The sequence below is a fragment of the Trichomycterus rosablanca genome, chromosome 25 (genome assembly GCF_030014385.1).
Source record: "Trichomycterus rosablanca isolate fTriRos1 chromosome 25, fTriRos1.hap1, whole genome shotgun sequence".
Classification (NCBI taxonomy): domain Eukaryota; kingdom Metazoa; phylum Chordata; class Actinopteri; order Siluriformes; family Trichomycteridae; genus Trichomycterus; species Trichomycterus rosablanca.
The window spans coordinates 15686098-15711475 of NC_086012.1; the positions used below are offsets into that span (position 1 = coordinate 15686098).

At 36.7% G+C, this 25378-nt stretch overlaps 2 protein-coding genes across 4 annotated transcripts; both read right to left on the reverse strand.

The window, feature by feature from the left end:
- Positions 1-348: 348 nt before the first annotated feature.
- On the reverse strand, positions 349-15719 carry nectin4b (nectin cell adhesion molecule 4b). 2 transcript variants are annotated; one of them, XM_062988171.1, is made up of 11 exons: positions 15580-15719; positions 13201-13386; positions 12917-13084; positions 10285-10563; positions 9720-9837; positions 7799-7950; positions 6305-6470; positions 6152-6203; positions 4637-4699; positions 4277-4459; positions 349-3481 (listed from the first exon to the last, which is right to left on the reverse strand). In XM_062988171.1, the coding sequence occupies exons 1-11, from the start codon at positions 15713-15715 to the stop codon at positions 3230-3232; spliced, it is 1755 nt and encodes a 584-aa protein (XP_062844241.1). In that variant the 5' UTR covers positions 15716-15719; the 3' UTR covers positions 349-3229. The 2 variants fall into 2 exon arrangements, with proteins under 2 accessions (XP_062844241.1, XP_062844240.1); XM_062988170.1 differs by having other exon boundaries at positions 6128-6203.
- A 2455-nt stretch (positions 15720-18174) lies between these two features.
- fcer1gl (Fc receptor, IgE, high affinity I, gamma polypeptide like) lies at positions 18175-24918 on the reverse strand. 2 transcript variants are annotated; one of them, XM_062987872.1, is made up of 5 exons: positions 24828-24918; positions 23154-23239; positions 22570-22599; positions 21588-21620; positions 18175-18906 (listed from the first exon to the last, which is right to left on the reverse strand). In XM_062987872.1, exons 1-5 carry the CDS (start codon positions 24877-24879, stop codon positions 18853-18855), a joined length of 255 nt encoding a protein of 84 aa, XP_062843942.1. In that variant the 5' UTR covers positions 24880-24918; the 3' UTR covers positions 18175-18852. The 2 variants fall into 2 exon arrangements, with proteins under 2 accessions (XP_062843942.1, XP_062843941.1); XM_062987871.1 differs by having other exon boundaries at positions 23154-23242.
- Between the last annotated feature and the right edge of the window lie 460 nt (positions 24919-25378).

Below are 25378 nucleotides of genomic sequence, written 5' to 3' on the forward strand. Positions count from 1 at the left end.
CTTTCTGCTACTTCTGTACTGTAGAAATAATCCCTGGTACAGTTTTTCATTCGTTAATATTTAGTGAATAATTACTCCTTGTCAGGGCCACAGTGGGTCTTGAACCAAACATACACAAGGTTGAAACATTGGCTTTGTGAGGGCCTGACAACCCTACTCCCTAACAGGGCACCTCTACTTCAAAGAGTATCACACACTCATGTATCTCCTTAAAGGAATTTAGAGTTGTCAATCCACCTAGTGGCATGTTTTTGAGGTGGACGGTTAACTATAGTACCCAGATCAAACCAACATGGATGAGAGAACAGCACCCCAAACTCCACACAGTAACAAGAGATGAGAATTGAAGCGGATTCATTAAACTGATTTATTTTAGAAAGTGATTATCCAGAGTCTGTACTCGAAATATAGTGTGGAAAAGGCAGAAATGGATCCCTGACAGGGTGCTAGTGCATAGAATAGAAATACATTTACTTATATATGGTAACCGGTGGCAAATATTACTTCACAGTTATTCGACATGAAAGTGTTCTGGACAAAGTCAGATCTTAATAAGATGCTTTATCCCAGATTGTAAAACCTCCCAACACTAACACTGATGTTAACATCACAAATCAGCTCAAATGTACGTAGCTCAAAATAAATGTTTATTTTCTAAACACATATGGTAGCAAATATGAGCCACAACAATTAACAGTTCATTAGGAGACATAAAAATTATTCATTTATTCAAATATTCATTCAAAATTATTCATTATCCTTATTCATCACAGGAACCATCTACATATGTGAACAAAAGCAAACAAATAGCAGCTGGTTGCTAAACTAAGCTGAGGTGCATTTCCCAAAAGCAAAGTTGCTAACATAGTTGGAACAGCCTTTGTTCAGTTGCGATGCAAGTGTCTCCCAAAACAATTTCGAACTATTGTGGGAACATCGTTAAGAGACACAGGTGTTTCTTAAAACCATAGATCCATCAACGGTTGGCAACCACTGTGGTTAAGTTGTGTAGTTCTGACTACACCTGTAGACCTGTGGTTATAAATATATACAGTATTTCTAGGTGTATGAAAAAGAAGTGTTATTGACTTCGTCTTTAGTACAGACAAATCAGAAGAGACAACATAGAAATCTTTATAATTGTTTAATGAATCAACTGTTCATCAATGAGAGATTTCATTTCCGATATGAAAAAGATATAAATATAAAAGCGCAGCTATTTGGGATTTGAACCCCCCACTTATGTAGCATTCGCACCCCTGTAGAGGTAAAACAAAAACCACAGTGTGTTCACATTTTATAAAAAGCCTAAAATAACCAGAATAATTTAGGCAGTGTGGAACATTACGTGTAAGCAGAATACACTCAGGACGTCTGTTTACAGAGTTTATTGCAACAGATTTTTTCTGTTTGCAAAACACTGACTACGGAGTCGGTCAGTTCTTGTGTGACCCCTATATTACTCCACCCAGTAAGTTTGGCTACAAGGCTTCACACTTCTGTAGTTGGAGTTATGCAGTGACCGGATCATTAAGTCCACAGTAACAGTAGTTAAATGAATATTTGTAAAGGTTGTGTGAGAAACGATTAAAGCCCTAAAAATAATTGGTTTAATAGGAAAGCATAAATAAGTGGCATCAGCACCAACACTTTATTGCTGATTCTGGTTCATTCATGGATAATCATTTAAACACTCATCCTGACCAGGGTTATAGTGATTCTAAAGGCTTCGAAAAACACCAGGTGTAAGGAAGGAACACACCCATGGAAGGGTGCCAATCCTAAATCCAAAATGGGCAAATCTGAGTGGCCAATCAATGTAACGGTATGTTTTGAGAGGTGTAGAGAGAGTACAGAACATGGCACACAGTAACCTGAACCAAGGATCAACATTTACATTTATGGCATTTAGCAGACATTTTTATCCAATGTTACTTACATTTGTGATTGACAGTTCAGTACTTTAACCACCAAGCAACACTAGCTATATGCCACCACGCTGCCGAAATGAAGAATATGTAGACCAAAAATCAGTTCATCATGGTGATTCATAGCTGTACTTTTAAAGGTACAACAAATATTACTTAACATGCAGACTTATGTTAACACTGGTCTTCTTTATTTTACAATTATAGCGATATAATTATATCGATATTGTAATAAATTGTCACAGTTTGTTTGATATACAAATTATAACAAACACTGACTGATGCCACCATTACTTAACAGTATAAAATAGCTCCAGTTATTCAGTTCTGTGTTAAATATACTTTATGACCCTTTGTGGCAGTGTAATGCAACAAGTAACAAAACAGATGTGTTTTATATAAGACCGTGGCCATAAAGCTTCTGTAAAAACACAGTGTTTTCTGGGTGGCATGTGAACGTAAACAAAACTACACTGCTTCCTTTTAAAATACAACATCGGTGTTTTGCTGGCAGTATACTGGTAAACAAAGGCCTTGTCAACACTACCACATTTTAAATGGAGATTTAGAATGCATCTTTTAATCCAGTTGCCTTTTCAGCCACACTAAGTGACTTTTTTGACCATTAAAAACACAAAGAATCTTTTCTAATCAGTTCTCAAATGCACCATAACCCCCTGCCCTAATATTAAAAATTCTAACATATTTTAAACATCAGTTGGAAGACAGGATAAAGACCTGCTTTCCAAATTTATAAAATCTGGTGTCTGGTGTGATGAGATGTTTTACAGTAAAATAATAAACAACCCACTGCGACCCTGAATAGGACACATCAGTGGTAAAACAGAGAATAAACGAATGAATGAATAATAAAAATAACCATTAATAAGATGCTATTAAAGATATCGAGAAGCTGTCCTAGTTAATACAACTCAGTCGTATTTCTGCTCCAATCTTACTTCCAAGTGCTCAGTTTGGTCCACTTTAATCCTGCGCCTTGCCCACACGTAGGTTGTGATCCGCTGGTTGAGAGATGTGTGGCTGCTGTGTAATAAGTAATACAGACAGTCATTAAGGGTTCAGTGGTGCTGATGTCTTTAATCCAGGGAGTGTAGATGGATTTTGGTGAAGCAGCAAACATGTTCAATACAAAATTCTATAACACAAAGTCTGCCGGGCCACACAGTTCATCCTGGTTGAGCCTGGCATGAAACCGTGCATCATAAAAACAGAGCTCACATGTTGGATGTCCTGTGGAAAACCAGTCGCATCCTCGTTGGCTCCTGAACTCGTAGTGATCGTTAGATGATCTGAGAATGTGACTGCAGTATAATAGCATTCGGGTGAGGTTTCGGTCTGAGGAAGCCGTTGCTGTAATGGAAGTGATGTGAGAGTGCCTCTGAGATCTGACATGAGTTTAAGGTGCCATCTCCCTCCTCTCCCTCTGGCATGCCTTCTCTTTGCCCCCAATCCTCTTTATCCGACCCACTATCTCTAGGAGGCCCCGAGCTAACAGACAAGGGTGGTGGGCTCATTTCCCTTTTAGGACAGCCCTACGGGAGAGAAAGAAAGAGATAAATTACTTAAGGAACATTATGAACACACAATAAAATTACATTTATTTATTTTAGGAGGCTGAGCCTTGGGGATTGTGTTACATGGAATGGCTCTGAGAAAAAAGTGAATATGGTTGTTTAAGATGGCTATACCATGGCGTTATAGTGTTCAGCTTTGTTCATGCTCATTAGTTACGTCTCTGTCATACAATGATAATACACAGATCTGCCATATTCTACCCAAAAATGCCAACTGCTTAAGTATCAAAAGTAGCCAACTTTAAATATGACCCAATGTGTTCTATTTATTCAAAATGAAGTGGTCTGAGGCATGGGTTGGTCATTTTTAGTGCTAAGTTGACTAATTAGCCTTTAAATTTCAGTGCAAAACCAAAGAAACACATCAGATTGCAAGCCACATTACATTAGACCGTTAGACCCTTTATCTAGCAAACATCCACTAATGGCAAAACATACAAACAGGGAGTGGACAAAATAACAGAAATGCATTACACTCTATTAATATCAACAAGCTAGGGCTACCATTTGCTCCTGGAACATCATCAATCAATCAGAACATTTTTGCAGATGCTGTTTGTTCATGTTTGCTATTTGCGGCCACAAGTTTTTTTTTAAACGTTACCTTACAAAATTAAACAGATTCACAATTATTTCAGACTGTTGCCTCTGCAATATTACACATCTAATCATCAGAGCTCCTTCTGTTAAATGTGCTGTTCCTGTTATTTTATACACCCACTGTACATCACACATATGTACACAAAGTCTCACCAAATCCACAGTGCTGCTGTTTACATAGGATTCCACTCTACGTATTCGCTCCTGTCTCTCTAACTCCGTCTCTCTCCTCCTCCCACTCCCTCGCTCTGAGCGAACCGGCGGGTAGATGGCGGGGCGCCCGAGGCTGTCGTAATCACTGAACCCCTCTCTCTGGTCACATATTGTGGAGTTCTCCTGATGAAGGAGTGCTTGCAGTCAGCATCACATCATCACTGTTTATTTCTTTTGCATCATCAAATGACTACATGTTACCTGCTGTGTTATTACACCACCCTAAAATGATGTGCGACTACGTGCCACTCTGTGATTTTATTAAAACTTTTTAAACAAGGCAGTTACATGACAGAGTACCTCTAGTGAATGAAAACTGCGTTTAACAGGAGTGCCCATCCTGAGGAGTGCATAATCTTCATTCTAGAAAAAAAGAAGAAAACGAAACAGTGAATCAGGTCACATATCTTTATAACCAGCTTAAAAAAGCAATGTTGGAAGGGTAGACCTGGTATTAAAGGCCTACAGCGTAACAGAAATGTACACTACACAGCAAAAAGTAGAGGAACACAACCATAAACTTGTTGAACACGCATTAATATTGAACTGCCTCAGTTTAAACTCGACTCAGGTTGAATCACAGACTGTAGTTAAAGTCAAAATTAAAGAAGTACATACTTAAAACAACCTGTTTAACCCATTTAAACCACTTGTAGCTTTGGTCGTGTGCTTTGGTAACTGCCTTGCTGAATTTTTAACCTCCTTTACAGAATAATCATCCCTAAAATTTAGTTGCCTTGTACTTGTACATCTAGTCTAATCTAATCTAATCTAAAATAAGATGCTACCGCCACCATATTTTAAAGTAGGGATAACTAGCTAATGCATGTTGTTAAATTTACAAAATACATACCATTTGAATTCAGGCCTAATCAGTCTAATCAGACAATACTAACACTTTGAATGAATATCATTAAATCATTAATAATTTAACAAGAGATTTGCAGTTTGGTTTGTGTCTCAGTGTTTGGTGCTGAAATTACATAACCATGAACTGAACATTACATTTAATGATTTCCTTCATCAAAATGATAAATACAAAATACAATCCAGACTAATTCATACACATACACACCCACAATACATACTGTTTTGGGCTAAAGACTGGTCTGCATTTTTTAAAATGCTTGTCTGTAACCCTGCTTTACTGCATTTTTGTACTGTTGTAGTGTTCATGAGGGCAGTTTTGTATTTCAGTGTTTGATGACAAGTCCATCCACATTCTTGTTCTTCAGCCCATGACTACTCTGAGTAAGCATTCATCTGTACTTAACCTGATCATACACATCAATAGATGGAATTCAACAAAGTGCTAATCACTTCCTGACTGACCGAATTTTAAAAATAAGGATTAAATGTTAAACTCTTTTGTCTCAAAGGAATGAAGTTTGGCCAAGTTTCTGAGGTTTCTACATACAGACTAAACAAACTTTCAGTTTGTAAATTATTTCACACTGTTTTGTCTGTATCTCTGATGTTGACAAGATACATAATCACGTTTATCTTTTATCAGCTTGTGACTAAAGAATACTTTTTACACCTTTACACATAAAAACAGTGCAGGTTAAAATCTCTTTTAGATCTCTTTTTAAGACTTCACATCTGCAACTGCACAACAACATAAAAATAACCAGGTAAAATATGTTCTAAATATGATTCAGCCAAATGCTGTTGGGGCATTGCCATGTCACCTAGTTTCTGCCATTGTTAATAGGTGTAACAGTGTAGTGACGTCCCAAGCTACACTGTAATATAATTATATTATAGTATAATTGGCAAAAATAGTGGTACCTGTATTCTGGGGTCAGTACTCACAGAGTTGAGTCTCCTCATAGAGTTCTGTCTCGAGAGATTATTTATCTCCTCTCTAAAATTAAAGGATCAAATAAAACAACATGATGTGAATACAAAAGAAAAAAGATTGTTATTATGAAGACAGTAGTGGTATTTAAGGAATGCCAAACTCACTTCTTTTCATCCAGCTCCCTCTTTAACTTCCGGGTTCTGCGTCTGTGATGACAGCTCACCAGAAGTATGATAATTGTCATGATTACCACCAAAGCTCCAGCAACAACACCTACTGTCATGACCGGGGCTTCTTTGAATATGCTCTCAAATCGGAACGCTTCAGCCTCTTAAAATGTAAAAGGGAGATAAAACAATTAAATACATTTTTACAGTGTGTAAACAGTGTGTACCTGCATTTCAGGTTGTACATATGTAAGTAAGTAAGTAAGTAAGTAAGTAAGTAAATTTTATTTATAAAGCACTCTTAAAACAACTTACGTTGACCAAAGTGCTGTTTATTTTTTCATTTATTAATTAGTTCTCATATTATTCAGTCTGTTTGTAAACATAAAAAAAATCTATTTTCCATTTTGATCAGCTTCTTTATCCAGGGTTGAAGTGGGAAACACTGAGCATAAGACAGGAATACCCTGGACAAAAAGCAATCTATTGCAAGGCTTCATCCATCCAAACACACACACACGCACATGCACACGCACACACACACACATAGGATATCATGTTTGTGTAAACACCAGGCCTGCAGATAGCAAGTTCAAACCGATCTGGGTTTGAATCTCAGCAGTGGTGGGCCAGCGTAATACACTGTTGCACCACCTGAGCACCCTAGAACACTGTTAGTGAAACATAATAATGCATTACCTCTTTAATAATATATTTTACATAAGTAGTTTTGTTTTTGTTTATGCAAGTTACATTACAGCTTTTCTCCAAAGAAACATACAGGGGTCAAAAACACAGAGGTCAAAATAGTGCTTTACAGAGAATGTATGTAATAATATGCATGCATTATTATTATTATTATTGCTCCTTTTATTCTTGTGATCTCATAAAGATGAATATAGAATAAAATATCATTACAATATAATATCAGAAATAATATAAAATTGCAGTGATCATAGTATCATTTTAAGAATTAACAATGCTAAAACCTACTGAAATTTTGCTTTTATTAAAACAAAAACTGAATAACAAAACTGAAATTTCTCACATTGGATACAAATCAAGAAAAATATTTACAGCCACCCTGCAAATTAGTTACTGATGGAAAACAGAAACCCCTACATTAAGGTTGTTCATAAAAGAATGTAGGCCAAAGCAACATGACAATGTAAACATAACATTTGGGAAACATTTTTGTAAGAGGCTTAGAACTCCAGCATGCTGTTGTTTAAAAATTCCCTAAACGTCTCTTTAGATGGTGCAGCATGTGCTCTCTTACAGTGGAAAAGGGAAGACAGAACTTAAGGAGGAAGTTTAGATAAAGAAAATGCTGTTTTCGTAACATCTCCTGACAGACTGTTTCATAATAAAGTCAAAGTTTATTAAAGGTCACCGTCTCATCATTTTGTTATATGCTGTCCAATCCAGTAAATACATGCAAAAAACCTGCGTGATTTTTGTGATAGACAACGTGTTCACATGGATCTTTACCTGGGATCTCGACATTAACTTCTGCCTTCACCGATCCAACTGAGTTCCTGGCCTCACATTCGTACACTCCTTCATCTGTCTTATTCAGGGGACGAGTGAAAATGAGCCTGTTCTCCTCCATGATTACACCTTTGGGCAAACCCATGCCCTTCCTACATAAAAAATGTTCCGTCAATATTACATTATTAAACACATTTATACACCTTTATACACCAAATCATCCATGAGAGCATTATTAAATAAGTATATATGATATGATATACATAAATTATGACTTCCTTCTTCACATTTTATGTATTATGCCACCTCTTTTAGTAGTGTTCTATATGTAGTCATTGTGTTGATTAATAAAGAGTGAGTGAGAGGAACCCAACATGTTTGTCAGGCATATGTGTGGTTTAATATTTACATAAGACTGAACCCATGGGCAAAATAAAACAAACACATGTGGCAGCAGTTCAGAAAACTGTATACCAGAAAGTGTGAATGTGCATTATTAAAGATCAGTAATATTTAAAATATATATTTATCATAAATTCAAAAAGTATTCCCTTGAAAAGAATATACTTGTATTATGTTGCTGCCAAACCCTGATGATAAATGATCTTACCTCAAAAATCTCTCCTAGTTGTCCTAGGCATGTAATAACAAATTTTAATAAACACAGTGTGGGAAGAGAGAGATCATCCAAACCCTAAAATGTATCACACGACCCACTTAGCAGTGCAAAACGAACACAAAGCAGCAGCAAGACCACACCTAAGGCCTCCATTTATCTAAAGGTTCTCATGTTTAACCACACTTATTTTTCAGTCTTGCAGGTACAGGGCTACATTTGGCGCCTCAGATATTAATGAGTTTGGATACAAAAAGTAAATGTTGCTTTCTGATGTCATTGGTGTCAGATGTGATCAAACAAACATGTGGTAATTAAAAATTGGTTTCATATAATGATAATATACGTACAAGCTGAAGAATTCTGTGAAAAATCAAAATGATCTACACTAACTATGAGTGTAAATAGGTGCAGAAGGTCAGCAGCATGTTAGAACAGAATAAAATAACGTCCCAACTTTGTCTGTGCCACAGGAGCCTGCTGAAATGATGTCTAATTACGTATGCAGGCGTCGCTCTTAATGTAAGCTCAGCATGGTGTCTCTAATCAAGCTAAAACCCTGTCGTTTTGGTGCACATTAAAACGATATTTAAAGTGCAGCATGGTTATTTAAGGCTTAGGACTCGTCTCCTCGTTCTCATCCCTCTATCACTTGCCCTCCCTGTTCTCATTCTGGCTTGCCGTGTTTTCTGCCCTCCCCCACCTCATGAGAAATGAGCTCCCCACCGTCTCCTCAGTAAGGAGTTGTAACTCTACACTACTGCTTTTATTTTACCCTCAAAAGAGCATTTGTGTAAGCAATGCTTAGGGAGTTAAATTCCTTTTGTGTGCATGTGTATGATTACAAGTGTGAGACAAAATGAGAGAGGGCGGCCCGGGCAGACAGGTTGCCCATTTGCTCCCAGTGGTGCAGAGATTCAAACAGATCATACCAGGCTGAATTTTTTTTGTCTGGTAGACAGAAAAAAAGGAAGGTGAGAGAGGCAGCCTGTACAAGCCTGCAAGTTGATACTGTAAAGTTTAAGTTCATTTTAGTGTGGCTTTGTTTTGTTTTTTAAATAAAACTAAAACTCTTTTACTTTTAAATGTAGTAATTTTAGTTCTGGGTATAAACCAAGGCCCTGATTCAATAAGATCACAAATACAACATATTAGACTGTGCATCTACTTACAGAAGTGCTGGAGTGAACTATCTAACCGTACTTGTGGTTTTTGTGGTGTTTTGTTTAGCTTTGGATTATGATTTAATTAAATATTTTGAATATAAGAAAACCTAAATCAACACAGACAGGCAGGCAAGGGTACCTGGTCCAGGTGAAGTTTTGTGGTTTGGGATTTCCCCCTCCCTCACACCTGAGCTCAGCTCCATTCCGGTTTACTGACCAGGTCTTATCATACCCAGCAACCACAGCATCAGGAGGAACTATACACACAAACACACACACATGATCAACAGATTAGCCCAACTATCAATCAATCTCTGTCACATCTGTAGCATATTAGAGATAAGGGACGGTTTCAGCATTTTTGTGCATTGGTAAATCATAAAAACTCCCGTTTACTTGAAAATATTCTACACTGTATTGCTGTAATGATGTAGACACCCCTTTTAATCGTAGTCACACCTATTTCCATTTATAATATAAAATGAATGATATGCTTACAATATTGAAGAAGGTCTTTTCCCGTTCCAGCAAGACAGTGCAAAAAGGCTGAATTATATGGAGGCAACTACTTTTTTTAAATGGGTGATGTAGGTTTTGAATAAATTTTTATTTTCAATAAATGTTACGGTAATTTAAAAAGCAATTGGGAGAGAGGCAAAATACTTTTTCACGGCCCTGTGTTTAAGTATAAAATACCGGATTACATGTAATAATCAGCGTGTTGCTGATCCTGTGAGGTTGCTTCAGAGCAGGGTGCCACACCAAGCAGTCCAGCTTGCGACCGTTCATGCTCCGCAGAGGGTGCAGGTAGTAGTAAGAGGTGATGACTCCACCCTCTGAGGTCTTGTTTTGTGTTGGACCGGGAAGGTCAGTGTCCCAAGACAGGCTGGGTGGAGGCAGACCGACTGCACGGCAGGTGGCGGCTATACGTAATGACTGACCCTCTATCAGGACGACTGGGTCCAGCGTAGAGATGGGTAATCCTAAACAACAATACAAACAAAAATACATTAGAAATAATGCTTTTCATGAAGGAATTTTAGAACTATAAGCTATATTGGGTTGATGGGGTCCCACCTCCTTCACCTATAAAAGTAAAGCAATGATACATCTCGAATGTCATCTATCTCACCATATTAAACACATTAACTGGCTAATGCACCATGTGACAAAAAATCTAAAATATGATTTTTATATGATGTTTTATGTGGAACTTTAGGTTCCCCTGCAATCTGTTAAATTACAACAACAAGTTTAATAATGCTTACATTCTTGCACTGTGCATGATTTTCATTTTGTGATTATCAATTTACCAGTAAATACATTGCAGCAAATATAAAGATTGTAACCAGTAATCAGTAAACAGGAACTGATCAAGACTTAAATGAATCCAAGTGATTCTTCCATGTTAAGCTGTACATTTTACTTAGCTTATGTGCATTGAAACATTGGTTAAAATATCAATGCTTCAAAACAATTGCATTTTGTTATAACAGTAAACTCACTTTCTTTGTGTTATTACTGTAATTGTTCCAGTTATGGGTAAAAGACACATAAAAAAGCCAACATTCCCACATATGGGTAGGCTGTGATTGACTGCGGTAAAACAATTTGCCCTCATCTATGGTAAATGATTGACTGCATCTGATTGTAATCAATGTTTTAATATTTTTAACAATTGTGTGTAGTCTTCTAGGTGAAATGCAGAGCTACACAATGGACGTTTGGAAACTTACAGGTGCATTCTGTACATTTTCTAAATGTCTCAGCAGTGTGAGAAGGTAAAGGTACTGCAACACGCTAAAGATGTTCCAGGAACATAAAAAAAATTGAATGTACTGTTCGGTTATATGGTCAAACACTTGAGCAGAGCTGTTTGACTTGATATTGTAGCAGCCCCGGTTCTGGACTGCTTTGCTTGGGGGGGCAGTAAAACCTAATGAGGGGGCATGTTGATAGTCATGTTTTTGAAGCCAGAAATATATTCAAGGCTTGATTTGTGCATGAATGATGACAGCCAAGCTATTGATACTGGCTTAAAGTGATGTATGAGGTAAAGAAATAAAAATGCATGTTTTCGAACTTAAACTTAAAACCCAATGATTAAAAAATACATGTTGATTATGTAAATGGAGAAAAAAGATGATCTAATTGTATTTCATTTTAATACGCCCCCTTAATTAAATTGCCATTAGTTCATTAGCCTAACCGCTAACGGCTAATAAAATAATTTAAGCAACACCTATGTAAGAGGTAAGTAACATTAAAGCAACGAAAAACCACAGTTAAGCAAATATTACCATGTGGAAGTCAGTTTAAACTTAGAAGAGTGTTTACCAGTATACCTGCCTCTCGCTCACACTAACAGAACATATACTGCCGAACTGAACTGTTTGGGGCAGTCTGCCGATTTTTATATGACTCAAAGAGCCAATCAGGAATAAGCAAGGAAATATCTTCACACTGTAAAACAAAATGCATTTTTGTGATTGGTTCAGAGATAATTTTAAAAATAGCCGTTGCTTGCATTGTGCTTGGGGGGGCAAAGACACAATTTGGGGGGGGCAATGCCCCCCTCAGCCCCCCCCTAGCGCCGGCCCTGTATTGTAGCATTATGATGGACAACTCTCTCATAAAGCCAGTAAAACCCCAAAACAATTGTACAACTAAACACTAAACAGTCATAAGTATTTGTCACTAATGACTAAGGCTCTGTTCATTTTCCAAAGACATCAGTGGTTTGTCATGCTGTGTGGGTGGAGAACATTTTCCCATGGTTTTAGGAAACTTGAGATAAATGACTTAATAGAATACTTACTTACAAATTGTATGTGCTCATTTGTTATATTTCTAGTATAATTGTGTGCAGGGACACCTGACTTTCCTTAAAAATTGATATTGGTTGTTTGAACAAGGAATTATTTTAACAAAAATGTGCACATGTTCTGACAAGCATAATTCTTATTAGAAATAAATTTTGACAAGTGATTATAAATGATTACATTAACTTTAGCAGTGTTTTTCTGTTTTTTAGATGGCTGGATTAGATGGTTAGATTGTGCAAATATCCTTCCCGCGTGTGGGTTTCTTTGTGCAAACATTTGACTTGGACAGGATCGCAGAAGTGTGGCCGACTGCCACGAAATCTCTAGTGAAGTTTGCTGGCATGTAGAATTTGATTTGAATGTAAAAATTTTGGAAAGATGAATTCACAAAGCTGCCAAGTGAAAGTTGGGCCACAAGCTGGGTTTAAAGTCACAGATTCAGTACGTATTTTGTTTGTTTGAAACTGTACATGAGGTTGTAAAGGCAGAACAGGAGGATAAAAGTTCTTACTCCAGACAGTGAGATGGACTTGTCTCTCAAAGTTTCCTGAAGGAAAAGTACTGATGTGGCAGATGTACGTGGCCTGGTCCGACTCTTTTGTTGTCTCGATCAATAATGTTGAATCTTTAATTGGGTTAGAACTTGCAAAACGTACCCGGTCGGTAAAGCCTGAAAACCCTGAACACACACACACACACAGAGAAAAAAGGAATTCATGAATGGTTAATAACATTCACCCAATGTAAAAAGTACAAATACTTTATATAAGCTTGATTGTGTGTATATGAAAGCACCTTGAACGCCTTCAGTCCAGTGCCAGGTGATCATTTGCTCCTCAGTGCCATCGCTCTTTTTTTTGGACCAGGTCACCTGAATCACACGTTCTTGGTCCTGCAGACTAAACTCACAGGGCAGCCGAGTCTCTTCTTCAGTACGGGTGATCAGGTCCAGGGACGAACAAGGATGAATGAACACACAGGCTTTGGGTTTAAGAAGGAAAACCACACACACACACAGAGAGAGACACACACACACACAGGGGGAAAAATGTGTGAAAATGATTCAGCTTGTGTTGGCATGAGAACAGGTGTGTGTGTGTGTGTGTTTGTGTTTGTCTTTAGTCTGTGGGTGTCCTAAATCAAGTGTGTGTGTGTGTGTGTGTGTGTGTGCGTGCGTGCGTGTGTGTGTGTGTGTGTGTGTGTGTGATGATTAAAGGTGACTGACCCAAGTTTTCAGTTAATGTTCAACTTTTTCTATCAGGTTCACACACAAAGTTTTACACAATAACACAAGGACATTACCCACTCACACACTCGCACAAGGACTTTCTCTACAAACACTAAACTAAACCAAACAGAATAAACATAATTCATTTATTTGACATTTACACTTTCTTCGGTGTTCTTATTTGTGAGTTGTGAGTTGGAAAGATGAGTTTGTCCCACTTTATGTGTTGGCTGTTCTACTGGCATTTCCTGTTCATATTGATATTTACCTAATGAAGGCACCTCCGTTACATATCCACACAAAACACAGAGGGTGGACCGACTTGTCACGCAACTCCTCAAGTGTCACAAGCACAAATGCTAACAAAAAGGTTCTCCACAGTTAGGGCTTAGCAAACCAAATACAAACGTTATAGTCAACTTAAAGGGAGTCCAAAACTACCACAAAATAGAAATAAGGCAATATTCAAAAAAAATAAATCTACTAAATTCAAACTAAAATCACACAAAACATCATTCCACAACATCTGTCTTCTTATAATTCGGAGTAGTCTATCCACCAGCTACCATGTTCTTAAATGTTGGGAGAAAACTGGAGTACCCAGAAGAAACAAACACAGACAACGAGAGAACTTGCTATACTTCACACAGCTGGTAAACTTGGCTGGGGTCATACCCAGGTCCCAGGAGATGTTCAGCACCAACTCCACCATGCTGCATTAGTAGACTCCTCAAAATACAGGATCCACAAAACACAGATCCAACAAAACAATATCTGGTTCCCAAAATAACTTTGTAAAACATGGCGTTAACAGATTTTATTCAATTAATTTCCAACTGGATGTTTGTGACAGAAATAAGCATTAATTTGCACCTTATTAAGCATTAATTTACTTAAGCTGGAGGAGTCCCTTTCAATCTTGGCCTCTAATTTAGCTCTTGACTGACTTCTCCATCATACCTGCACTGTCTTCTCTTTCTGAGGCTGTAATGCCAGGCTCTGCCCTGCCCGGCTTTACCGTCAACACGTATGTCGCAATTCGTTTTCTTCTTTCCAGCGAACCCAGCCGGCCATGTAGTGCTTTTCAGGTGGTGAGACTGCCCTAGACACAAGCTGCCTTCCAGTGCATTCCTTCACTCAAACCTTACACAGTAATCCACACTGGACACAAACGGCATCAGTAATCTCTTATAGCCGCTACCGGTTTGAGTTCCCTTTCTTTATCTTGTCTTTTTCAGAAAAATGGATTGTAACACAATGGTGGATTGAGAAGCTGGCACAGTAATGGCGAAGGAAAAGTACTTATTCATTTTTCTGAAGCACGCTGTAACCTCTGATTCGTATCTAATTGACATTAAATTACCCCAAGCACGAAGATACTCAGGGAGTGCCGACTGACACGGACTTTCCTTTATTGTCAAATGACCTTAAACATATCAAGTATTTAAGGGGTACTTAAAGACCGAGACAACCAGGCATTTAATAACTTTACATAATGGTCTTTGGAACACTGGGAAATTATGCTAGATAACATGGATAATCAGATTTTCCATTTCCGAATGTTTGCTGTCATTACAGCAAAGTGGGTCATAGTAGTTATGAAGAACTTTTAAAATTCACGTAAATATAAAAAAAATAAAAATAAAAATAAAAATAAGAACACCTAACTGCATAAAGATGCACTCTTTACAAAACCTGTCCCACTTCCTTTGAGTGGGTTTATAATGGGTGAGTAAGAATTAATCACTGTTCATTCTGTCTTCACAATCGTCTGCTCGACTCTACAGGAATGTCACTCAACTACTTTAAGTTTCCTGTCCACACACACTCTCTCACTCACACACACACACACACACACACACACACACACACACACACACACACCTGTATAACTTAATGAACACAATTACCTTACTGTTATTTATAGTCGAAATGCCATAACTCACCCATTATTGTTATTAGAAACAATCCAGTCCGGGATCGGTGCCTCGTTGTTGTCATTTTCCCCGGTAATATGCAACTGTGTCCAACTAAGTAAGAAGTAATACGTTCCAGTCCAGACTGCTGAATAAATTTACACATAAATGCACCGGTGCTTGTTTTCTTCAGCTAAAGTAAAGACTTCATAGAATCAGGTGTAAATCCCATATTGTTCAGCTTTCACTTTTATCATTAAAAGGTCCAATATGTTCACAGAACCGGATCCTAAACAAAGATTACGTCCGTCCAGCTCGGTTCACAGAAGAAACCCAACATTTCTGAGTTTATTAACTTATTTCTGTATTTTTTTGTAGTGAAACCGAACTAAAGTCGTTTAGAAATCCTCCTCGCGCTCTACCTGCGCTGTAGTCGCGAGCCCCGCAGGTGAAACGGTAAGCGCGCACCTGTTCGCTCGCGTGCGTCGCAGACTCCGCCCCTTCTGTCCCACCTTTCTTTTCTTTATAAAATCTATTTTCTACTTCAGTTCCGCTGGAAACATAAACAGCGACCTTTCAACAACAGATGCAACACAAAACCAAGAACAAAACCGAACCTTCAAAAAGCTGACACGCTGGAGAGGCTTTTAATACAAGTGCATGAACCTGGGCTGTTTGTAAACAAGTCAGGTTAAAAGACATGAAGGTTTCTTGTTAAACAATGATTCAAACACATATTGTTTGTCAAATAAATGTTGTATTTATTTAAGTTTGTGCTTTTATGACTTGTACATGCTGCAAAGTTTTGATGATTAATTTATTGGTGAACAAACTTTATTATTTATTTATTTATTTGGACTTTGGGAGGAGACCGGAGCTCCCGGAGGAAACCCACACAGACACGGGGAGAACATGCAAACTCCACACAGAAAGGACCCAGACCGCCCCACCTGGGAATCGAACCCAGGATGTTCTTGCTGTGAGGTGACAGTGCAACCCACTGAGCCACCGTGCCGCCCAAGAAAGTTTATTAGTGATTATGAATGACTACAGCTAGTAACTTTTCTGTGTCCATATAAATAGAGCTAATTTGCACCCATTAGACTGAGCCACAAGCATTACAATGGGACAATCATAGCTCTGTTCAGATCTCAGAAAGTGAAATACGAATTTTCACGTCATTAATGCCAATTGGAGCTATTTCTAAATCTCACAACCTGAGATAATTTGTACAAAAATAAAAACAGATACAAAGCACGCTGAACCGGGGTCTCTTAACCAAAAGCAAACGTCTTGAAGGAAATTTCAGTGCTAGGCCTGCTCGTAGCTTTTGTTTTAAAAAAAGAAAACCAAGACCAGCCAAACCAGTTTTAAGTTCTGAGCTGTTTTTGATAATCACCGGCAGCACTGAACACACACACACACACACACACACACACACACACAGAGAGACTCAAGAGCAAAACATGCAAACCAGACGGGAATTTAACACACAGTACTGTGTCTTCTTCAGATTCATACTCAGATACGAGGGGTGTGTGTGTGTGTGTGTGTGTGTGTGTGTGTGTGTGTGTGTGTGTGTGTGTGTGTGTGTGTGTGTGTGTGTGTGTGTGTGTGTGTAGCAGGAGGTGTCAGACAGACGCTTGTTTTTATCATGCTTTGTAGAATATAAAATTCTCATTCATGCTAAACCTTACCATCAAAGTCAAGCAAAGCAGTCACTTTAAAATTTGTACAGAAACACTGTGCAACAGTCTATGACAATTACAGATATGCTGGAAATGATGTCAGTCTGGATAGTGTTGCAAAATAATTTTAAGCACTCTCTCCAAATGTAAAAAAAACTTGGCACAAAAGTACATTTACTCAGCGGTGTCCAGCCTGCAAACATTTCTCTAGGCGTTAAATAACACAAATACAGTAACCCACAAAAAACAAAGTAATAAAGCCACAGCTTAACTTTAACTGTAGCTAATGGCAGTGTTAATAACTCCTCAACACAAAGCAGACAGGGTAGAATAAAGGGGAAGTTGGGACTGATGGGAATGATGGAAATGAGAAAACAACTTCTTATTCATCAGAATTCATTTCACATTTGTTCAAAAAAGAAACCCTGCATAATCCCTAAACCTTTTGGAATGCATTTATATGGACAGATCAATCCATTATAACGTGGCTAATTGCATTTATTACAAGGGTTATATGGGTGTATGATACGTTTGTGCCTTACATAAAAAAAAAGGTGTAGGATAAATTTGTTCCTTAAATAAATAAAATGTACAGATCATTCTATATGTGTGGGGCATGGCATAATTCTGTATATTGCCCTAGGCTGGAGACTGTAGAGTTTTGCTTACTTACCGGCTGAGTATCAATGACTTCTTAGGGAAATGTTAGCAGGTAAGCTACTCTGAGGTATTTTTATACAATATAATTTTCTACATATGGTTTATAATGTTGAATGTGTGGTTTGGTAGAGTTGTAAGGCTTATGAAGGCATTTAACTCCTATTTGCTCCTGAAAACAGTTGTTTCAACAAAGTAAAGATAATTTCACCTCCTACTTTATTGAAATCTATTGGTGTGGAACTGTTCTACTGATATGACAAATACACTTTTGGGATTTTTTATAACGAGTTTATTTTACTTCAGTGGTATACAAAGACTTATTTACATTCATTACATTCATTTTAAATGTTATCATTATTACTGGCCCTGATAAAGGACTTACAGAGACAAAAAAAAACTATTTAAGGTGATGAATGTTTATATTTACCCAAAATTAACTTCCCAATTTGGATGCTCTTAATTTCTTTGTGCAGACTGGTGACCTCCACCGGTTGCACCACACCCACTCGAGGAGAGTAGGGCTGCAGACTAACACTTGTCTTCTTCAGCTCATTTAAAATCCTCAGCCGCATCTTTTTACTGGTCAGCAGCGGACTATTACAGAGAGCCTTAACAAGTATGTAGGACCACGCTCCTGTTCCTGTATTCTTGTGCCTGAACAGACAGTAGGAGTCACTGTTGCAGCAGTGATACTCCATAAGGCCTCCCCTCCCTCAGACACAGCCAACTGTGTCTGTTGACACAAGTCAAGACCCAAAAAAATATTACACTGAGCCACCCCAAAAACCTTTTGGAACACGTAATTGTCACTGACCCATAAAGTAGTAAAAAGGAAGTGTTAAAATGAGTTAGTATATTAAACTTAAAACATAAATTATTAACTGCAGAGAAAGACCTGCCAGGATGTTTAGAAAATAATAAATGGCAGGATGGCTGGTTACAGATGAAGGTTGTATTACTTCTTCATAGGGAGCTTCTCATAGGTGTCCTGAGTGGGAACCCTCAGGTCCTGAAAGGGGAAAATGCAAACACATATTACAACATGCCAATACATGTAATAAGGGTAAATAAAATTGCGCAAAAGTCAAATTTTTTCAAATCGCTAATTGAACAACAGTGGTGGACCATTCCTACTAATGTCTCAGTTTATTTGTTTGCAGTTTGTAGTCTCAGTTTGACCACGTCCAGTTTCTGGTGTGACCAGGCTCTTCTATTCTTGTAACTAAAGTAAAAATAGTTTTAACATCTTACAATAGCTATATCTTATTTAGGAACAGTAAATGAGTTTCACATGCAGATCTTTCTGAATTTGATTTTGTAGTGTGTCTGTGAGAATTTGTACTTTTTCAATCAAAAGAGCATTAGTAAGGTCCTGTTTACCCCAAACTTGTCACATAATGTATAGACATTGCTTTACATTCTTTAATATTGTTATTGTGTGTTTTTTTAAAGGGCTTCCTCATTACATGGCAGACACCAAGCCTCTGCGGATGCTAAGTTTGCTTGTCTGTGGACAGGGAGGGACAGCTGTGTTCCAGCAGCTTTTTTGCACTGTCCCAATTTGGATAAATGTTTTTACAGTTTTAAGTTTCTTTTATTCATGGCAGATTTCTTTTGATAAATTTAAGGAAAGATTTATGCTTGGCATAACACATTAGTTTGTTTTTTCATCCTTGGCAGAAGAACACTGCTCAATATATATTTTGAATTGGTGCCAGTGTTGAACCCATATTGCTGTGCGGTACCCTTTTATCCAGCTGTATCACTGTCATTAAAATGTAGCACTAGACCTTATAACAAGCCTAAAATACAGATGTGACAGCAACAATTCCATGTGAAATGAGCCACAAATAGCCCATGCACAGCAAGTTGCAACAAGACCTTTAATAATTCAAGAGGTAAATTTTATTTGAATTGTGTAACACTGCCTTAGGTAAACACAAACAGTGACAGAATTATTTGCAATTGGCAAAATTAATTACACACTATTGAGCTCTGTTTTATTAAACACGCAAAATAACCTTTAATTCTCTAAAAGATTTGTTAGACTTAGTTCTTGATTAACATTAAACTAGAGTAACTTTTTTTATTTAACTACTGTTCCTTGTAGTATAGTGTCTTTATCAGAATCTGGTTCCTGGTACCTAGAAATACCAGTTTTGTACCAATAAAAATTGCATGTATATACAAATATGGCTTCTATAAAATATCTGTGTATCTGAAACTTTTTAAATCTTTATTTACTTCTTTAAGTTCACCCGGGTGTATATAAACTCCTCAGCCATTTGTGCCTGTAGGTTTACTAGGGTATAATGATTGGGGGGGACAAAGGGCGATTCTTTATTTATTAATTCATCAACATTGTACAGCTAATAATTCATTAAATGCTGATATAATAAGAATAGATTATAATCATTATATGCTGATTTTATTATTATTATTGATTTTATTACTGTTGTATTATAACCACATATAGGTCATATGGTGGTGCAATTGATATAGTGGACGCCACACAGTTATTGTCTTTGAGGATTTAAATGTTGTTTAAACCTTTTATTAGTAAAAGTACAATGAAAAGCATTTCCCAATTTCCAATTTGCCACCACTTTACCTTTTAATGGAGAAAACAACTACGTTTAATGACAAACATGTAATTTAAATGCTTATTCAGCACATTTGACAGACATTTTCTAGTGCCCTCTGATGTTAAGCAGTACTGCAGGTTCTAACAGAAATAATGAAACTATTCAGCCAAAAAGTGTTTTTCCTGATTGTCAGTTATGTTAGTTGAAATGTAATTGTGACTTTTAGGGAAGAAAACAGTCCATTAAAGTGGTGACTGGCTTAAAAGATCAGTAAAAAAAAGGCATACTACAGACAAAACAAGTTTGAGTACCACTCACACTGTTTTAATGCAGTTATTGGGACGCAACCTAACTTGTAATTATATGTGATTGGTCACATGTAGACAGGTGTGGAATTTTAGTATCAGATACTTGATTTACAGTTGAGGTTAAAAGTTTATGTAGCTACACTCTCACCCGAATCCAAGTAAATAGAGTCAAAGAAGTCAAAGATCCAAACAAAGTTGTACCAGAAACTTGTTGATGGCTTTCAAAAGTGGCTGATTCATGTATAAAGAGCAAATGAAAATCTAACCAAATATTTGCTGTGCTATATTTATTTTTAAAGTAGCAGATTTGTCATTTTCAGAAAACTCACAATAAGGTTAATTACCTCAAATTAAAAAAGAAGTTTTTTATTTTTATTTTTTACCAAACGTGTAAACATTAAAATATTAACACCAAAATAACAAGTGTGTACCTTACAGGTGTATTTAAACTATTGACCTTGATTAAAGATGATCATAATCTCAGTGATTTACAACAGTAGCAAAAAGTGTAAATACATTCTAATAATTATTTTTACCTAACTAATGTCAGCAAGTAGCTAACTCGCTGACAGGTTACATGATGGCTAATTAGCAGCTTTTTTAAACTTAAAGGGTCCGGAGGCATAACTAATCATTTAGTGATCAGCTATAACTAGCTTAGTCTCTCTTTTTTATTTATTTATTTATTTATTAGATTTTTTATCTATTTAGCCTACAAATACTGGGTAAGTCTTTGTTTTAAGTAGAAAATGTGACCAGTCATGAGACTTATATGAGAAATGTGAAAAGTACAGTACCTGGTAAAGGCTCTCTTCTTTCCCTTTTGAAGGCTTTAAAAGAAAAAGAGATGATTATTAGAAGTTAGAAGAGTGCATTGCAAGAGTGCATGCTCATTTTTACATGGTGTGATTCGCACTGTGACTTCCTCTTTCTATTACTTGCTTCAGATGTGTGGATGAAACAACAAAACCAGAACATGAAAACTCACAGACAGAAACAAAGCTGCACTGATGAGTTCCATTACATTCATTACATTCATTTGTATACATTTATAGGAGGCATGTACACTACATGGCTAAAAGTATATGGACACCCTCCGAATGATTTACTTCGTCTAGAGAATGTCCACCCGCCAGCTTATGACCTGAAGCTCAAGTGCACTTGGGTTATGCAGCAGCACAACGATCCAAAGCACACAAGCAAGTCCAGCTCTGAATGGCTCAAATGATGCAAAATTAAGCTATTGAAGTGGCCAAGTCCTGACCTGAATCCTATTAAGATGCTGTGGCAGGGCATTAAATCGCCAGTTGATGCTCACAAATCCTCCAAAGTAGCTAAATTAAAACAATTCTGCTAAGGAGAATGGCCCCAGTCACCCCCAGTGCCCCCAGTCACCAGATTTGAGCATAAACAAACATTATAAAATTATAAAATTGCCAGTATCCTACAAACCATTCAGAACTTGTATGACAGCATTTCATAAAAGATTAGGGCCAAGCACATCCTGATGCCTTATTATCATATTATTATTAATCTGTATTAATACTGCATTTAGATTTCAGTGTATTGCTACTTTCTTCAAATTTAGACACTGACATGTGAAACAACATTGCGCTTAGGAAAGTATGAACAAATATGTATAAATAACTGTTAGTGGTCAGTAGGCACAGAGGAAATAAACCTAAGCTGACAGAGGAAGTGAGGACGTGAACAAGACCACATAGACCAACCCGAATAGACACCAGTTGCACTCATTAAATGAGACAAAAAAAACCCTACCATTTTATTCTCAAACTCTCCAATCTTCATCTGCAAAAAATATCAGAAATTAATATTATCAGTCAATCTCATACATTATTACTTTATTTAAATTGAGCTATTGTTCCAAAAATATAATGTATATACGTGTATGTTCCCCCAACCTATAAAATATATTCATGGCCAAACGTATGATGATATATACGATGTCCACACTAACGGGTGGATTTAATTACAGTTGTATGTAAAAGGTTGAGCAGCTTTCATCAAATTAAATTTTTTTGCATTATGTAATTTAATTTTTCATGTTTTAGCATCGCTTCATCCTGGTCAGGGTTCGTTTTCCCCAGAATCATTGAGAACAAATGCAGTAACACAGCTTGGACAGGACGCCACTTCGACCATCCCCCCAGACATAGCCAATCAAGTGTATATGAAGATGCTCAACTGGCTGATAACACTGCTGGGGATTTAAACCCTGGATCCCAGTAGTAGTGGGCAAGCGTAATTTACCATTGCAATAATAAATCTCTTAAAAACTTTGCATATTTTTTGTGATTGTAAGAAGGTACACTTGATGCAGAATAAAAGCTAAATTAACCCACCCTCAGCCTGCAGTAGAGGACAGTCAGCACAATGCCGTAGAGCACCAGAATCCCATCAAGAACATAACAGATATTAGCATCAGCAGCTTCTGAAACATACACATATCACTGGCTTTGAGAGGAATGATTAATCATTTGCTGAATAATCTAATTACATTTTCTAAGGAACTCCTGCATGCAAAGTAAATGGACAACTGTTTGAAAGAGAACAGTCACTTTCAGCTGTTATGAAAATATCTATATTATGCCAAACCTTGAAGACGTATCTGTATCCAACAGGAAAATACCTTAGCTTTATTACCAAGGCTTTCTTTTTATCCTTGCTAGTTCTATTCCTGCAGTATACAAGTAAACCAATGCATTTCATCTTCGTCTGACTTTAAGAAATAAAGGAAATAAAGCCTTTGCATTACACAGCCCTTTCCGTCGATAAAAAGAGCCAAATGTGACTGTTCCACTTTTTTTTTTGAAACACATTTTTCATACATACATACATACATAAAGCAAAGAGATACATATTTGAGGTATGTATTCCGTAACAGAGAAAATTAGAACATATGTGGCAAACAGAAATCGAAAAACAAAAACATAACAGTCATAGTTACAGGTATCCCTTATCAAAATACAAATACATAGAGGTAAATCAGTCAATCCTTAGGCATTATTCGTTCCACTTTAATTTTGACAAATAACACCTATCTGACCACAGGACGTTTACAATGTCTTTTAGTCCAATCTTTCACTGCAAGATTTAGAAGACTTAGCATGACCAGAATCTTTTACAGTGTTATGTACAGCAGATGGTGAAAGACCTAAATTATTTGCAATCTAGCATTAAGAAATTTTATTTGATGGATCATGATATATGATAATATTCTATTATTAAATATTCTATTTACTATTAGCTCTTATTTCCCCACCCGTACCTTTTCAAGGGTTTGTTACAAGCATTCAGTTCAAAGTTTGTTGTTCTTTACAAAATACATACTGGTCAGCCAAAACATTAAAAGTAATTTTGTAAACGGTTCAAGAGAATTATCAAATCAAATGTTTATACAAACGGCATTTCCAGTTTTTTTAAAGTATCAGTGTCCAGTTGATTCAGTTTATTCCTTTACATTTTATACATTTTTAAATACAGTCTAAAAAAGTTCCTGTTTCATTTGTTTACACGTTTCTCAATCTCTCTAAATCAAATTTATTCAAATTTCTAAGTAACAAGATATTGTGTGTAAACACTATATATATAAATTATATATATATATATACATACATACATATAAAATGTATATTAAATAACAAAAACAAGTGTTTTATACCTTTTTTTTAATTCTATTTGATTCTATTAATATACTATTCTATAAAAATATATGAACGACTGAGGCAATACTGTGTCTATATAAACCGGATGTTACTTTTAGTTTGCTATAAGACCAAACCATAACCACTCCATACATATTCTGTATGTATAGTTAGCGTTATACATTAATAATTAGTATGATTATACAAGTATAATTATACATTATAAATACACTTTAAATACTAATTATATGTCATGTAAAGACAAACAAGCTGACTTGATTATCAGGTACCAGGATTGCCCTTATTTTTAAATGAATATCTAATCAGCAGTAATCTAGCAGTAAAGTAATTAATGACATCAGTGCTTCTCACCAACACTTCCAACACTCAGGAGCAGGAGGATCCAGATCCCTGATCTATTCATTGTGGCAGGTAAACAGAGCTGGAGCTGGAGTTGAAGCTAAGAGATAGTAAAATAATTGTATAGTGTGCGTGTGGGTTTGTCAAACAGTCCTTTAACAGGAAACTGTGGGTTGAGACCGAGTAGCCTTTCTAAAGCAGACAGCTGAAACGCTGGCCACAGCATTGCACCACCACCTCACTTTCAAACACTACTCACATGCACACTACTACATGCACTACATACATATTTTACTTTAATGTATTTACTTTATATTTAACCTGAATGCACATCTGATTTCTATTACTTTGTATACATTAATAAACCACAAATTCCTCAACCTGATCACTGTCTGCTAATGGCTGCTGCTTACAGCTATTAGCATGTCAACATTTTCATTCCCAGACTCAGAAAATCCCAGAAAATGCAATATAAGTAATTTTCAATAGTATATATGATTAAATCCATAGATTATTGTGTAAAACTACACAAATAAAAATAAAAATATACAAGGCCTGTCTAT